Here is a 15,576-nt window from a genome sequence, read left to right as displayed (position 1 = left end):
AAAGACTGAAGAGTTGATGAAGAGGACAGGAGAAAGTGTGTGAAAATTCTTGCAATCCATATCACTTGACTCTTAATTTTGGAGGCTCAGATGTTAAAATTTTTTTAACTAGAGGTAATAACCATAATGTAATTAAGAGCAAGATATATACAATGCACATGATTAGAAAGCTTTTTAAAAAGCCAAACAACAAAGTAGCCAAAAATTAGGGAATAGCAAGGAGTATAAAACCCAGAAATAGTCCTTGGCCCAGGGAAAGACTCGTGAACAGAATTATAAATGAAAAACAAATCATTCAAACTATAGATATATATAGTATGATAGCCACTCTGTCTTCTTCCTTTTCTCAGAGCTCAGGGGTGTGGGTGTGTTGAAAAGAACCAGTAGAAAAGAGCATTAAAAATAGATTGTCTAAATAATGCCAAATTTTGTTACCAAACTGAATGTGATTAATTTGATTTCTTTCATTTAATGCTATAGTCCATCTGAAATATATTTCAGTATGTGGGGAGCTCAGCAGGTAGAGAAGGAGCAATAAAACAAAATGCCCTAAAATGTTAACATTGATTCTATCTGGGAATTGGGATTTAGAGTAAGTCTTGTTTTCATCTTTATATTTCCTATAGAACGTATGTACTGAATTTATTATTTTAAAAATACAAGACAATTTGTAAAAACAAAAGGCCTCCCTCCTCCAAAAAATCAGACTTTGATATCTATGTTACCTCCAAGGCCACCCCACTGTATAGTTCCAGGGATATCAATTATCCAGGGATATATTGTGGTTGATGTCAATGGCAGCCCCTAGAGTTGTGCAGTGCACGGACTATGGAGCTGTGCACAGCAACGCTCACCACCTTCTACCATTTTTCCATTTTTAATCTTTCTTTTCAAATAACTATTTTTTAATTATAAAATTATCACATATTATTAGTGAAAACTGGAAAAAGATGACAAAGTACCCACACAAAAACTGCTAGCAGTCCCACTACCTAAGGTAATTATAACTGTCTTCTCCATTTTGCCATGCTATTGTTCTACTTCCTTCTAATCTAAAATAGCAGCTACTCTAGTTTTATCATACTGACTTTTTCCTCTTAAGCATTATAGTATCAATATTTTTCTCAGGTCATTAAACTTCTGTGCACTCCATCTGTAATGGCTGCAAAATATTTCGAGCCATGAATATATTTAACTAATCTTCGAGTTAAATTAAAAAATTTTTTGTCCCCCCAGATCGCTGAGATGAACAATTTTACTCTCAAATCTTTGTCCCTATTTCAGATTATTTTCTTGGGGTAAGAGTGGAGAAGAAAATATGACTATCATTAAGCTTTTTAATGCATGTGGTTCAAATTGCTTTTTAAAAAGCTTGTTTCAATTTGTACTTTCGCTGGAGGATATGTGATTTTTCTTATTACCAAGCCCTTACCAGCAAAGTAATCAACATATATTCCAAAAATAAATTTTTGTTCATTTGGTAGGAAAAAAAAAACCTACCTCAATGTATTTAAAATTTATTTTAATTTCTTTGATTATAAAATAAATTAAAATTTTTCATGTGTTTTCAACCATTTGTATTTTTTTCGAGTGTTAACCTTCCTTATACTTTGTTTCTCCTTTGGGATGTTTTATGTTGTTATTTAAATAAAATTGTTTATTTATATCAATTTGCAGAGCTCATTATATATTAATGGTATTATCGATTCATCTATAGTATTTGTGGCATATATATTTCTAGTTTGGCATATTATTTCTCTATTCAGCTGATGTATAGATGATTTTAATATTTATGAGTTCAGATCCTTTATGTGTTTCCTTCCCTGGCTGGCATTCTTGGAAAGAACTTCACCATTCAGAGATCAGATTCGTCTCTATTTGCACATGGTTCTTTCAAGATTTCTTTTCTTCCATGTAATTCTATAGTCCATCTCAGACGTACTTTGGTATATGGTGAGCTGTAAGAATCTAAATTGATTTATTTTCCAAAGAGCTAGGCAATTTAACCAATTGTCTCAGAAATAATCCATTCACTGCCCATCATTTCTTGATGCCTCCTTTATATTTGATGTTACTTTGATAACAAAAAAAAAATACATACTTTTATTTTGAAGAAGAAAAGACAAGGCAGTTAGGACCTATTAACAACTTGCGTTGCCTGTGGGGTGAAGAACTCTACATATCACAGCTGACTCCATTCTCCCAACAACCTGTAGAGTAGGTACTTTCATGCCTCCCACTTTACAGATGAGGGAATGGAAGCCGAGAGGAGCCACACAGCCGCTAACAGCCCACTAGGATTCGAATCCTGGCTCCAGAGCCTTCACGCATCCCCAACCACCACACAGACCCTGCAAGAAACAAGTGTCTCATTCCAGACTCCAGTTCAGGAGGGTCCACACTCCACACCCTGACAATTTAACCTGTGGTTGATTTACTTTCCATTACTTTCTATAAAAGGCATATAAGGCAAAGAACAAGAAAAATCTGCAGTTGCAGAAAAATGTAAACACTCTAAGTCAAAGGCGGTCTTCTTAGCTTGACCTGGTAGTCACAGGGAGTCCCGGGCAGCCCTGGGAAGGAAACCCAAACTGTGGAGCCACTGGGTGTCTCTGCTAGGTCGAGAGCACCCGACTGGTGTCACAGACTCGACCTCCAAACAGGCGCTGCAAGGAGGTAATGAGGTAGATGCATGGGGCGTATGAGTGTTTCTATAGAAGGATGCTTCAGCAGTGGCACTTACGATATTTAAAAAATGGAAATGACGCAAATGTCGACGTTCTCAAGCAAGCACAGAATCCACAAAAGTGGAACCATATGCAGCCATGAATAATGTGGCAGAAAAATGTTTAATGACACAGGAAGATATTGTCCATATACTATTGAGTAAAATTGCAAATTATGAGGCATTGTGGACAGCATGGTTTTAGTAAAAATATATAAGTGTGTGCACACACACATACACACGTACACACAGTAAAGAAGACCACACATCAAAATGTATACATTATCTTTGGTGTCAGAATGCCTATGTCCAATCCTGGCTTCGTGACTTATAAGTTGCAACCGTAGGTAAGTCAGGTAATTTCTCTAAATCTCAGCTTTCTTATCACTAAAATGGAAATAATTCTATTATCTTATTGGGTGAGGGTGAAATGAATTTGTATGTAAAAAGCACTTAGAATAGTGGCTGGCACTTTGAAAGCACTCAATAAATGTTCTCTGCTATTTTCATTGTTTTCAAATTTTTTCTCAAACGCATATTTATGGTATTTGTAATGAGAGAAATCAATTTGCTTTAATGTCTAGAAAGGTGATATCTCATCATAGAAAACCCAAGAAGACCAGGTTTCCTTCTTTGACAGTGACTCCAGCCCACGGCACTGAGGCTCTGCCTCTCTCTGTACCCAATTTTCTGCCCAATGTCCCACTTGCAGGTCCCAGAGGACCTAAAAGTCAAAATGTTCCAAACACAGCTCATCGTTCTCTACGCAGCTCTGGCAGAGAAGACGACTGCCACAGCCTTTTGTCCCTGTTCCCATTGTCACATTTATTACATTTGTTCCCAACTCCTACTGGTAGCTGGAGAGAGCCTTGCTGCCAGAGCCCGCACCTCCCAAAACCACTCATTGAATGAATGAATGAATGAATGAACAAATGACTCTATCGTCCCCCAGCAAAGCAATGCACAGCACAGTGAACAGCAGTCCAACCCGAGAGCATGCGCAGTCTTAATTACCTCCCCATAGGCGATGGTATTGTTGTATCTTCTCATTTCCGGGTACACGTGGTCCAGGTACCACTGGAAGTTCTTACACTTTAAACTTTTCCTCAATGCTCTTCTCTCTGAGACATCACCTATGTCAATTCCTGGATTCTGGAAGGAGAGAGAAGCAAAGGGGTGTCAGTGGCCATGGAGCGTGGGCCAGAGAGAGGCACAGGTGGAGTCACTTTCAGGGAAAGCTTCGGAGAGAAGAGGTCAAGCCTTGTACGCTTCCTTGGAAGGTCGGTTTAAGGAGACCGGCCTGAGTCATCTAGACGTGGGCCACCAAGGCCTTTTCCCTGAGCGCAGTCAGGAACGCGCAGCACGAAGGCCCCAGAGCAGCCGCCACCCTTGTCATTACCGTGTGCCAGGGTTCCTGGGACACTCTGATAGCAACGACCCACATTCTCAGTGCCTTCTCTCTCACACTTCCCCAGCAACTATCAGAAGCAATTATTAGAAAAATTATTTGATTAAGACAGGAAAATCAATGCCTACACCCCCCTCCTGTCTTTCTGTCCCAGACACGCGCAATTTCCCCCTTTGTTGGCTCTTCCCGAAGTTCATTATATGCAGAAGCGAAAATAATTTTCCATTGCAAAGCTTATAATGATGTTCTAATGAATAATTCACTCTGCTTTTACAGAAATGAACCTGTAATGGCTGCTGTGTGCTGACACGGGAAAATAAAGCATCTGAAATGCGACTCCGCGGCCTCAGCCACTAGACGGCTGTGCATGAGCCGGGACGGCATGCCGGCTCCGGACAATGGGCAGCCGAATGGCATTTCGGGGGCCTAGGAGAAGACTTCAGAGTATGTCGTTAAGGTTGCTCTGGCTGTCAGTGATTTTAAAGAAAAATCCCTTTAAATGTCAAACTTATTAAACTTCATAGGCAAATCTGAGCAGCAAAATCTAACGCGTCGTTTTCATATACTTAGCACGATTCGTGAAAATGGTTATTTTTACCAAGCACGGCCAGTTACCGCTGGCATTCGGGACCAGAGGTTGTCTGCAGTAATGGAGGAAGCAGTTGGCTAGAGTCAAAAGACTTGAGTTCTTCACCATGCCAAGTCACAACTGCTTCTCTACAAAATAGAATAATAATCATCTTATCTATTCCCCTGACCACAGGGCCGGGGAAGGGTCGCATGAAAAGCTGAGCTGACGTCCCTGCCCATGTGCTGTGTATGTGACCTTAAACAAGTCCCCTTGAACTTCATGACAGCTCAGTCTCCTCATCGGTAAAATGGACATCAGAACAGGCTCTTATCAAGCTAGCATTTATTGAGCACTTAATAATTGCTAAGCTCTGTTCTAAGTTTCATATTATCTTCACAGGAGCCCTCGTAGGTAAATATTAACAATCCATGTTTTACAGATGAAGAAGCTGAAGTTCTTATGTCATGAGGTTGTTCTGAGAATCAAATGAGATGTTGCAAATAAGGAACTTTTATCAAGGATCTAGGACATAGTAAGTGCTCAACAAATGTTATCTATTTATACCTAATATAATAACTATAGATAAAAGCGCCTATAGTGTAACAACTAGAAAGCGCTATGTGGCTGTAAGGGGGTTTTCACTTCTTTAGGGTGTGTTAAAATATTTCAAATACTGTAGCAACAATGAACAAATTCTTCACTGTTATCATCTTCACCCACAGACCTTGCACACATTCAACTGTGTTTCTGCTGTTCTAGGCTCTCGCCTCCTGAAAGGCAGAGGCTGCCATCGCTCAGTGGGCGTCATTCCAGGCGACTCTCCCAGGAATGGCTCAGACACTCACGGCGTGCGCTGGCTCAGGAGATAAACCGAGCTCTTTCTGAGGGTGCAGGACGCACCACTGGGCTGTGGAGGTCAAGCAGTGCCCCCGTGCCAGGCACTGCTCTAAGCACGTTATGTGTATTAGCTCACTGAGTTCTCACAATCACCCCAGGAAGGAGCGCCCGCTATTATCCCATCTCATAGCTGAGGAAAAGAAGCTACAATCAGCATCTGCATCCACAGGTTCCACATCAGTGGATTTAACCAACTGCTGATTGAAAATATTTGGGGAAAAAAAACAATGCAACAATAAAAAATAATACAAATAAAAATACAGTATAACAGCTATTTACACAGCATTTACATTGTATTAGGTATTAGGAGTAATTCAGAGAGGATTTAAAGTATGCAGGAGAATGTGTGTAGATTATACGCATGTAAGGGACTGGAGCGTCCTTGGATTTTGATTTCTCAGAGGGCTCCTGGAAACCAGCCCCCTTTGGGTACCGACAGATGACTGTACAGAGAAGATGAGTGGCTTTGGTCATGATCTCATAACTAGTAAGTGACAGAGGCGCAACTCAACTACGCCAGTGCACGGCCATGGTGTGACACGCCCATGGGGCTGTGGGAATTTTCCTGGGCCACATTCTGACAGCACGTGGAGGGCACCTTGGCACACAGAAGGGGCAGACATCCCAGGGCAGCAGGAGCTCCAGGGGAGGGCACACAGTGACAGCAGATGAGGGGTCTGATGTCAAATCTTTGGGCAAAAATCTTCTGGACATAATATATGCTCAGGAGCAGGGCGGCCAGATTAACATCACAAGACCGAGATTGACATAGTATGACCTTCCTAATCTTTGTAAGTGGATCTAGAGATTTCCATTGTGCCACTTCTGGAGTAAAGCAGGGATTCTGACACTTAGACATCTGTGAACCCCCTCGAAATGCATTTGTCATTTTCCAAGTATGAGCACATTTCTGGAGAGGAGCCATCAGCTTATTAAGACACCGGGATGTGCCGAACAGCAAGGATCACTGCTCTGGGGTGCGGGGAGGCTGCCCATCTCTACCTCCAGCGGCAGGTTCCACGCGATGTACACGTGAGACTTGTAGTCGTCCATCCAGACCTCAGCAACCCGGAGCGCATTCCTCTTGGTGTAGAAACCAATGTTGCTGTTGTACGGCTTCTTCTTCCGCTCAATGTGGGCCACCCGTGAGCAGGGAAGGACTTCCATGCTGCCCCCGCAGAGCCACACCTGCAGGTACAAAGACTTCATCAGCCTGATGGAGAAATTCCCAGAGGCTCCTGTCCCCTCTCCCAGGACGGAAAGCAATGGTTAAGCTGACTTAGCATGAGTGGGAAATACATTTTCATATATAAAGCCAATGAAATTTCAAGGTTGGTTTGTTACTGCAGCATAGCCTAACCTCACCTGACTAAAACATAGAAAAGAAGGCTTGGGAGGATTCTTATACACATAACATCTCAGGATATAAAATCCAGCTCTGGGAAAGAGGGGCCCATAAACCTAAGGTGTCCACAACAGCACATAAGTTATCTTAAGTTATTAATAGTGCACAATTGGCATCCATAAATGTTGTTTTCTCTCCCGCCTGGCTGAAGCTGTCCTCTGCCAACCTAGAATGGAAAATAGATATGAAGAAACAGACCCTCTTTTTTCATGTCAGCACAAGGTGTGTACAATGGTCTAGTTCTGCACTGTTAATATGCTCTATTTTGGAGTCCTAAAGGGCACAGATGCCAAGCCTTCCGGAAGGCATCATGAGCAGGCGTCACGTGCTGTTGCTGAAACACTCAGATGGAAGGCTGCAACAGTGCACCTGTGAGGGATGCGAAAGCCCAGTGATGTGGGCTTAGCATCCTCTGCACGGGCAAGGAAGGTATCTGGGCTCAAAGGGCGCTGCTGAAAGGGGAAGTCTGCACCATCCAACTTCCGTTGGTCCAGGCAGGAAAAAAAGCATTTCTAGTCAAAAAGGACTAATTTGTGGAAATGAGCTTCCCGGCACCAGTGGAGAAAAGAGGAAGATGACAGAAAAGTTTCAGGGACCTGTGAGCCTGTTCTGCTGTGAAGCTGCTCTATGCTCAACATAGTGACGGCGTGCAGGTGGGCTGGCCCAGGTGGGCAGATACAGCGTATGCTCATCCTTTAGTCTCCCAGAAATCTCCATGATTAGGATAATGGGACACTCTTGAGTGTTCCCACACTTCCCCTGGATCTTTGTTGATTGAATTTGGTGGCAAAATGTGTGTGTGTGATCTTCTGTTTCTGTTTTTCAACTTTGGCTACCCCAAGGGGAAATGATACAAATGTAAAATTCTCCCATTAGCAAGAACCCTCACTTGGCCTGCTTCATCCAGGGGGAGAATGCAAGCTACGAGATCGGTAGGGAGTGGGTGGTCCAGTCTTGTCTGATCTAGGACCTGACACCTAGGTAGGGCAGACCCAGCTGCTGGCAGTGGACGGATGTCACATGAGGGAGGCAAAATGCAAAATGTGGCAAGAGGCCTGTGGGGAACAGGGACAAGAAACCTGTGCCTTACAGGATAAAACAAGGTGGCTGAATTTCAAGGAATGGGCAATATACAAAGATACAGAGTTTCACAGGGATGTTGCTAGATCCAGGGAATGAATGAAAAGGTGCCCCATGTTCATGGACTGGAAGAATTAATATTGTTAAGATGGCAATACTCCCCAAACTGATCTATAGTTTTAACACAATCCCTATCAAAATCCCAGCTGGCTTCTTTGTAGAAATTAACAGGCTAATCTTAAAATTCATATGGAAATACAAGGGATCCCAAATAGTCAAAACAATCTTTCAAAGAACAAACTTGTAGAACTTTACCTCCCAATTTTAAAACCCAGTACAGAGCCACCATAATCAAGACAGTGCGGCACTGGCATAAAGACAGACACATAGATCCATGGAACAGAATGGAGAGTCCAGAAATAAACTCTCACTTTTATGGCCAATTTCAACAGAGGGGTCAAGACAATTGAATGGAAGAAAGAATAGTCTTTTCAACAAATCGGGCTGGGACAACATGCAAAATAACGAATATGAACTACCTCACACCATATGTAAAAGTTAAATTGATGAATCAAAGACCTAAATGTAACAGCTAAAACTATAAAACTCTTGCAAGGAAATATAAGGGTAAATCTTCATGACCTTGAATTAGACAAATGTCCAAAAACCAATGAATGGAGAACCAAAAGGTGGCATATCCATACAATGGGATATTATTTGCCAATTATAAAAATGAGATACTGGTACATGCTACAACACAGATAAACCTGGAAAACACCATAATCAAAGAGCCGTCACAAAGGGCCTCATATCATATGATTCCTTTTATATGAAGTGTCCACGATAGAAAAATCCACAGGGGCAGAAAGTAGCTTGATGGTTGCTTGGGTGGGGGCTGGGGGTGGAGGAAAGTGAGTGACTGCTAATGGCTACGGGTCTTCTTTTTAGGGCACCGAAAACATTCTAATATTGATTGTGGTGAACTTTGCACAGCTCATTGAATACACTGAAACACCATTGAGTTGTACATTGTAAACGGGTGAATTGTAACGGTGTGTGAATATCTCAACAAAGCTGTTATAAAAATAAACAGATAAATCTACAGAGGGATGGGGGAAAAAGATTCAAGGGGAAAATTTCAGTGTGGAGAGCTCAGGAGGACGGACGGAAGCAGAGCAGGGCTCGGTGAGGATCACAGATGCAGGTGCCTGAGGGACCTCGGCAAAGCCTGAAACCCAGTCCTGAGAAAAGAGGTGCCAGGCCGGTGGGAACAGCCAGGCTGAGTTGGTGCCAAGTTCTTCATACACAGGCCAGACCAAGGTCAGGGTTGGCCCAAAACCTAGGGGGCGGCCAAGCTCATGAGTGGGGTCAAGTGGACGTGGCCAGTAGGAGCAGCGGCAGGAGGGCGCAGGAGCCAGGTTGGACCCTGTGTCAGATACTGAGCGTCCTAAGGAAGAGGAGGGGGGTGGCTGCCAGGCAGGGCAGCAGGCAGCTCGGTACATCTGTCCTGCATGGCAGAGATGCTGGCTTCCCGTCCTGGGCTCTGCAGTGTGGACATCAGCTGGCACTCTCGGCGGGCACAAGCCCAGACACACTCAGCTCTTCCTACAGAGTCCAGGCAGGGCAAGGTACTACGGGACTGTTAGATGCCTGGAAGGTGCACCCCTCTGTGGGCCCTGCAAACCCAGAGTGAGTTGCCAGGGTCAGTGCTGGCCCAGGAACCCTAACATACATCGCCACCACCCGGTGTGCCTGGCGGTTATCATCCCATCTGCCCCAGCCTACGTCTATGCTTCAGCCGTCACCTCCAGTGATCAGACTGGATTTAAAGTCCTAAGTGTGAGCAGTCAGCTATAGCACATGAGACAGAAAATGAGAAGTCCCTCTGCCCTCCCCTTCCCCAGCCTCCACGTCCATAGACCCCTCCCCACAGGCCAGTGTCCCCCATCTGCCTGCTCCAGACCCCAGTGCCAGCCCAGTGATGACAGACAGCTACCTCATTAAATCATTGCAGATGAGGAGACCGAGGGTCAGAGAGGTGAGATGAGCAGTTCATAATCCCACAGTCAGCAAGAGGAGAGCCAGAACCATCCCCTGGACCACAGGTTGGAGCAGCAGGCCCACCCTTCCCTGGGGGGCCCCACAGGCACCAGCCCTTCATCCCAGGGGAGCTGACCTATGGCCACGGGTCCCTTGGCTCCTCCTCAGCCACAGCCCATCCCTCGCTCCCGGTGCCCAGCTGGCTCCTCTGACCTGCGCTGTGACCTGAGTGAGTGGGGGGAACAGTGAAGGATCCCATGGGGATAGAGCAGGGGGTGTGCCCCTGCCCCAAGGAAGCTCAGTGGACCTGCAGGGCACTGTTGACACCCTCAGGGTCAGATGTCAGAGCCTCCTGCTGCACAAAGCCGCTTGGTGGCTCCACAAGGGAAGGTGCAAAAAGCCCGGCAGCCCAGTGATTCTCCAGGCCCAGGGCTCTGCTCTGAGTTGTCTGGGAGTGGTCACTGCAGGGCTCTAGGTGACAACGAGTTGATGTGAAGTCAGCAGCAGTTCAACAACTGGGTCTAGACAGCAGAGGTAAAGAAATTAAAGACAGTGCCCTTGAGCCTTAGCAATAAACTACAGATCAGCTAAGGCTGCTACCAAGGGGTATTCCAGAAAGAATGGGTATTCCACCTCAGCCTCGAGTCTGCCCGAAAGGTCTGGAAGCACGAGATGAACTCAGTGATCCAGTCCATCTTTCTGCCGGACATGAGAATCAGCTACGGGTGTCCCAAGTGCAGCCACTCCCAGGGAGGGGTCCTGAGGCTCTGTCCTCCACCTCAGCGTTTATCAGCCCAAATGGGGAGTTCCTAGAGGGGCTGGAAGAAATGACAGTGGATGGAAACTCATAGAAAGGTGGGAATGGCAGCGTGATTGGCACTTCTCGGGTGCCATGGAGGAAGAGCAGAGGGACCCACCCACTGCAGAAGCACTCCAGGCTGCACTCCTTATGCAGGGGAGGGGGTCGGCCCCCAGATTGGCTGGAGTGGGCCAGGAGGCGGGCACGGCCAAGCTCTGGGACCAGTACTGGGGGCACAGAACCCGCAGCAGGGCTCTTGGTGCCCCTTGCTAAGGAAGTGGGCAGGTGGCCGTGCATAAATAGCAGTGGGCCAGCAGGAGGTGCGGTGACTCCAGGAACAGATATTCACTCATTAATTTATTTATTCATCTAAAAATGATCCATTCAGGGCCTGCTTTCCTGTGCAGGGGGTGAAATGAGGAGCGTCAGCAGACAAGGTCCTTGCTCTCTCGAGGCTGATGATCTAGCGAGGGAAACACCCTCATCAAAGCATCCCAGGCGGAAATGCACCATCACAAAGGGAGCTTTTTCGTGAGGGAAGGCAGCACAGTGCTAGAAAAAGCAGCACTTAACAAGGGGCCGTGGCCAACGGGTGCAGAGAAAGCATCCCTGAATAGGGGACACTAGGGTGCAGGCTGAAGGGCTAGGCTGAGCTGAGTGGAGGAAGCAGGTGAGGGTCCCCAGCACACAGGCAGCCAGCACAGTCGCAATGACCCTGTGGAGGAGGGAGCAGGGTGAGGTGGGGTGTTTTCAAAGATAGCAGCAGTAATTCTCCCTGTGCTCCTTGTCATTGTGACTTTTTCCTTCCTCCTATAAAAAGGTGGGAACTATTTCCCTTCCTCTTGAATCTGGGCTGATCTTATGACTTGCTCTGAGAACAGAACACAGAAGTGATGTCTCACGCTATCCAAGGCTAGGCCTTAGGAGGCTTTGCTGCTTCCACTTTCTCCCTCTTGGAATCCTGAGCCCACCGTGCTGTGAAGAAGCTGAGGAGGAAAGACCACACAGTGAAGAGATCCAGCTGTTTGGTCATCCTGGATGATGCCCCAGGCATGTGAGCAAGGCCATGGGGACCAGAACCCCCCAGCCAGCCCACCAACAGACTGTCGGTGCGAGAGTGAGCCCATCAGGGCCGCATGGTGCAGAAGAACCACCCAGCTGATCCCAGCCCACACTGCCAAAATTCAGAATCTCAAGCAAATCAGTAGTTATTTAGGCCCCTAAGTTTGAGCTTACACAGCAATAGATAAGTGATACACACAGGATATTCAAGGAACTGAAAGAACAGCAATGTGACTGGAACTCAGGAAGCAGGGATGGAAGAGAGAGGAGTAGTGGGGAACAAAGCACAGGGTAGGCAAGGTCCACACCAACCAAGGGCCCAGGTGAAGTCACCAGTAATGGGCTGGATATGCACGGCTGGATGGGGAAGGAGGGCTCAGAATGACTCCTGGGTTTCCTGCTTGTGCCACTGGATATACAGAAGCATCCTTCATTGGGCCAAAAAGCCTGCCCCAACCTACCCAGGCCTCTGGGATGATTCGAAAGAGACCATCACATGACTCCAGGGGCTGGGAAGTCTCAGGCAGGACATATCCTTCTGCTTCCTGATGGTTCATGCCCTGGAAGAGGAGGACACTATGGGGGATGAATGTCAGTGGGTGGAATCGGGTTCCTGTTATTCCAGGGAGAGTCTTCAAGGTCAAGTGGTTTATTTACATCTTTTGATACTTTCCATTCATACATTCAGTTCATATTATTTAATAAATGCTTTCACTAATTCATCAGAGACTTACAATTATGGAAAGGATGACATCAAACAAGGTAAAAGGTGGTATTTCCAGAGATACTCCCAGACCACCGCCTGGCTGATGGGGTCCTAGAGCATCCTTTACATTTTCCCAGAGGAAGTCCCAAAGGTCTTCCCTTCAAGGGAAGGATGAGGAGCTGGCTTAGATCTCTGGTCCCCACAACTGGCTGTGCCTCTAAATCACCACAGGCAGACGTTACAATGATAAATGCCTGGATCCCATTCCTGCCCTATGAAATCACATTCTCCAAGGGGGAAGCTGAGGCACCAGTGGATGTGCAAAAGGTCCCCCCACGGGACTGGGGTATGAGCCATGTTTGGGGACCACTGGCCTAGAAGACTTTTAATACATTTTCTGAGGCTGTGATTTCATGACTCAGTTTTATAGAGGCAGAAAGAAACTAAGCAGGGGATGTGCTCTGCCAAAGCCTAGACCGCGGGATGGTGGGTCTGGGGACCCGAGGAGGAGGCACAGTCATCTAATGAGCATCCAATGTACTGTGCCAGGTACAGCTGCTCCTTGGGGACCCTGTCACTCAGGAGCCTGGGTACCCCTGTCTTGGTGGGGGTGAGACGAGAGGGGGATGAAACCAAGAATCCAAAGCAAATGTGACTGGTTGATTCATATTAACTGTTCTCGTAGGTGGTAGCTACCAAACATTTTTGATATGTTAAAATTTTTGATATGTTAAAAAATTTAAAGTACACCTTCTCCAATATGTTTACTTTATTCATTTTTAAGTACATGCAATACTACTATATTAATATAGTTTACACATGAAAATGTACAGATATATAGAAATCCAAAAATGACATAAAAATGTGAGTGCTAATATATTCCTCTCATACCCCCAGTGGATCACCCCGTGTCTCCTGCTTTGGAAACCACTGCCCTGAGAATGAGGGGGCTGTTCCCACATAATTTCATAAAATCTAATATTCAAGGTCTGGTCTTATCCCACAATTTTAAGAAGCCAGCTGTTTCTCAACAACAGCAGGAAATACCATTCGGGAATAAGTGAATTTGGAGCTGAAATAATCTGGTGAGAGTTTCCAATTGTGTCATTAGACTATGAACAGCAGGTGCCCTGATTATGTGAAAGTCACTTTTCCAGGGATCTTCAAGGCACTGTCTGGAAGTGGCTCTCTCTGGGAAAAGCCTGGATGCTGTGATAGGGGGAGGCCCAGAACAGAAAGAGAGTGGACCCTTTCTCCCCCTGTCCCAGTCACTCGGATTGAGCAAGACAGCTGCATAAGCTAGAAAGAAACCCAGGTGTCACCCCTGGTACTTCCTCCCCCAGCACCAGCCAATCCACCACCAAGTCCTGCAGATACTTCTTAGCTATGACTCAGCTCCATCTCCTTCCCTCCTCATCCACTATGACCACCAGATCACTTTCTCCTCCACCATCACTTGGATCCAAGCTACCACCATCTCCCATCTGGACCACAGCCATCACCTCCTGACCCTACTCCATCCAATCTGACTATCTCCACTCAACAGTGGTGCTAACTGATCGTGCTGCACCCCTGCACACTTCACTGGCTCCCACTGCTCTGAAAATAAGTCCAGAGTCTTCACACAGCCTTCAAGGCCTTGCATCACCTCCCCCTACAGCAGTCTCTATGCAGTTCCTCCCACCCCACAGTCCATTTTATCCTTGCCTGTGCCCCACTCCTGCCTGGGACACTCCTCCCCTACCTGCCTAGGTGATGCCTACTCAGACTTCAGACTTCAGATCCATCATTGCCTCCTCAGGGAAGCCCCAGATAAAAGCCCCTGTGACAGGCCAGTGTAGCGCTCATCACAGCTGTAATTTTGTGAGCCTGCTGGCATGTGGGTGTGTGACAGAAGTACTTTCTCTCCTCTTTACTGGACTGTTAGCTGGAGGAGGGTGGAACTGTGCCATCTGTGTCCCCACGGCCCAGTACCATGCCTGGCACACAGTAAGCACGCGGTGAGTTCTGAGTGTTTGTTCAGTGAATGAGCACGTGAATGTCTTAAAGAATGCAGGGGGCAGAGGGAGTACGTATGGAATGTGTCTGGAGAGAGGGCATAGGAGGGGGAAAAGGAGCTACAAAATAAATTTAAAAAAAAGAATACGGACTAGAAGATACAAAGTGACAGGTAGAGGAAGGAAAAGCAGGTGGACCAAGGTCCCTGTGAGACTCAACACCAGCTGGATCTGAGTCCCTCCCCAAGCTCACCTCCCACGATCCCAGAACCACCCTCTTGCTTCTGAGAACACCATTCCTTGACACCGCTTCTGGTGATGTGAATCCACCCCACAGTGCACCACCACTAACCTGCCCAGCCCACCCTGGACCCAGCGGGGAGGGGGTGTGGCCTTTAGCTGAGAGATACCAGAGGAAGAATCAATCATTTCACTCTCTAATGAGGAAAAGCCACAGGCTCCCCTTATCCTATAACCTGGGCATGTCCCTTCTCTCCCCCGGGCCTGTTTTCCCGTCTGTGAGTGATGGGAGCTATTCCTGAGGCTCCTTTTAGCTCCAATATCTGGACAGAGCACGGTCCAGGCTGCAAGACTACAGGCTCTGCTAACAGAGAACGCCAGCTTGCAGGGACTGCCCATCTGGTGTTGACTTTTTTTTTTATTTCAGCATATTATGGGGGTACAGATGTTTAGGTTACGTATGTTGCCCTTGCCCCCTGCTCCCCCCCAAGTCCGAGTTTCAAGTGTGTCCATCCCTCAGATGGTGCGCATTGCACTCTTTGTGTATGCATATACCCTCCTCCCTACCCCCTGCCCGACATCCAATAGATGTTATTCTTATATGTGCTCTTATGTGTTGATCAGTTAATACCAATTTGATGGTGAG

At 46.4% G+C, this 15,576-nt stretch overlaps 1 protein-coding gene across 1 annotated transcript in view; it reads right to left on the bottom strand.

Moving 5' to 3' along the window:
* WBSCR17 (Williams-Beuren syndrome chromosome region 17) overlaps positions 1-15,576 on the bottom strand; it is a 404,099-nt gene that overhangs the window by 34,338 nt on the left and 354,185 nt on the right. Inside the window, exons 7-8 of the mRNA XM_012640253.1 lie at positions 6,604-6,789; positions 3,740-3,877 (exon numbers count right to left, since the gene is read on the bottom strand). Of these exons, the coding sequence (XP_012495707.1) occupies positions 3,740-3,877; positions 6,604-6,789 (324 nt within the window). The remainder of the gene's footprint in view (positions 1-3,739; positions 3,878-6,603; positions 6,790-15,576) is intronic.

The sequence above is a fragment of the Propithecus coquereli genome, unplaced genomic scaffold (assembly GCF_000956105.1).
Source record: "Propithecus coquereli isolate 6110/MARCELLA unplaced genomic scaffold, Pcoq_1.0 Scaffold150, whole genome shotgun sequence".
Lineage (NCBI taxonomy): Eukaryota > Metazoa > Chordata > Mammalia > Primates > Indriidae > Propithecus > Propithecus coquereli.
This window is presented reverse-complemented; position numbering and strand designations above follow the sequence as displayed.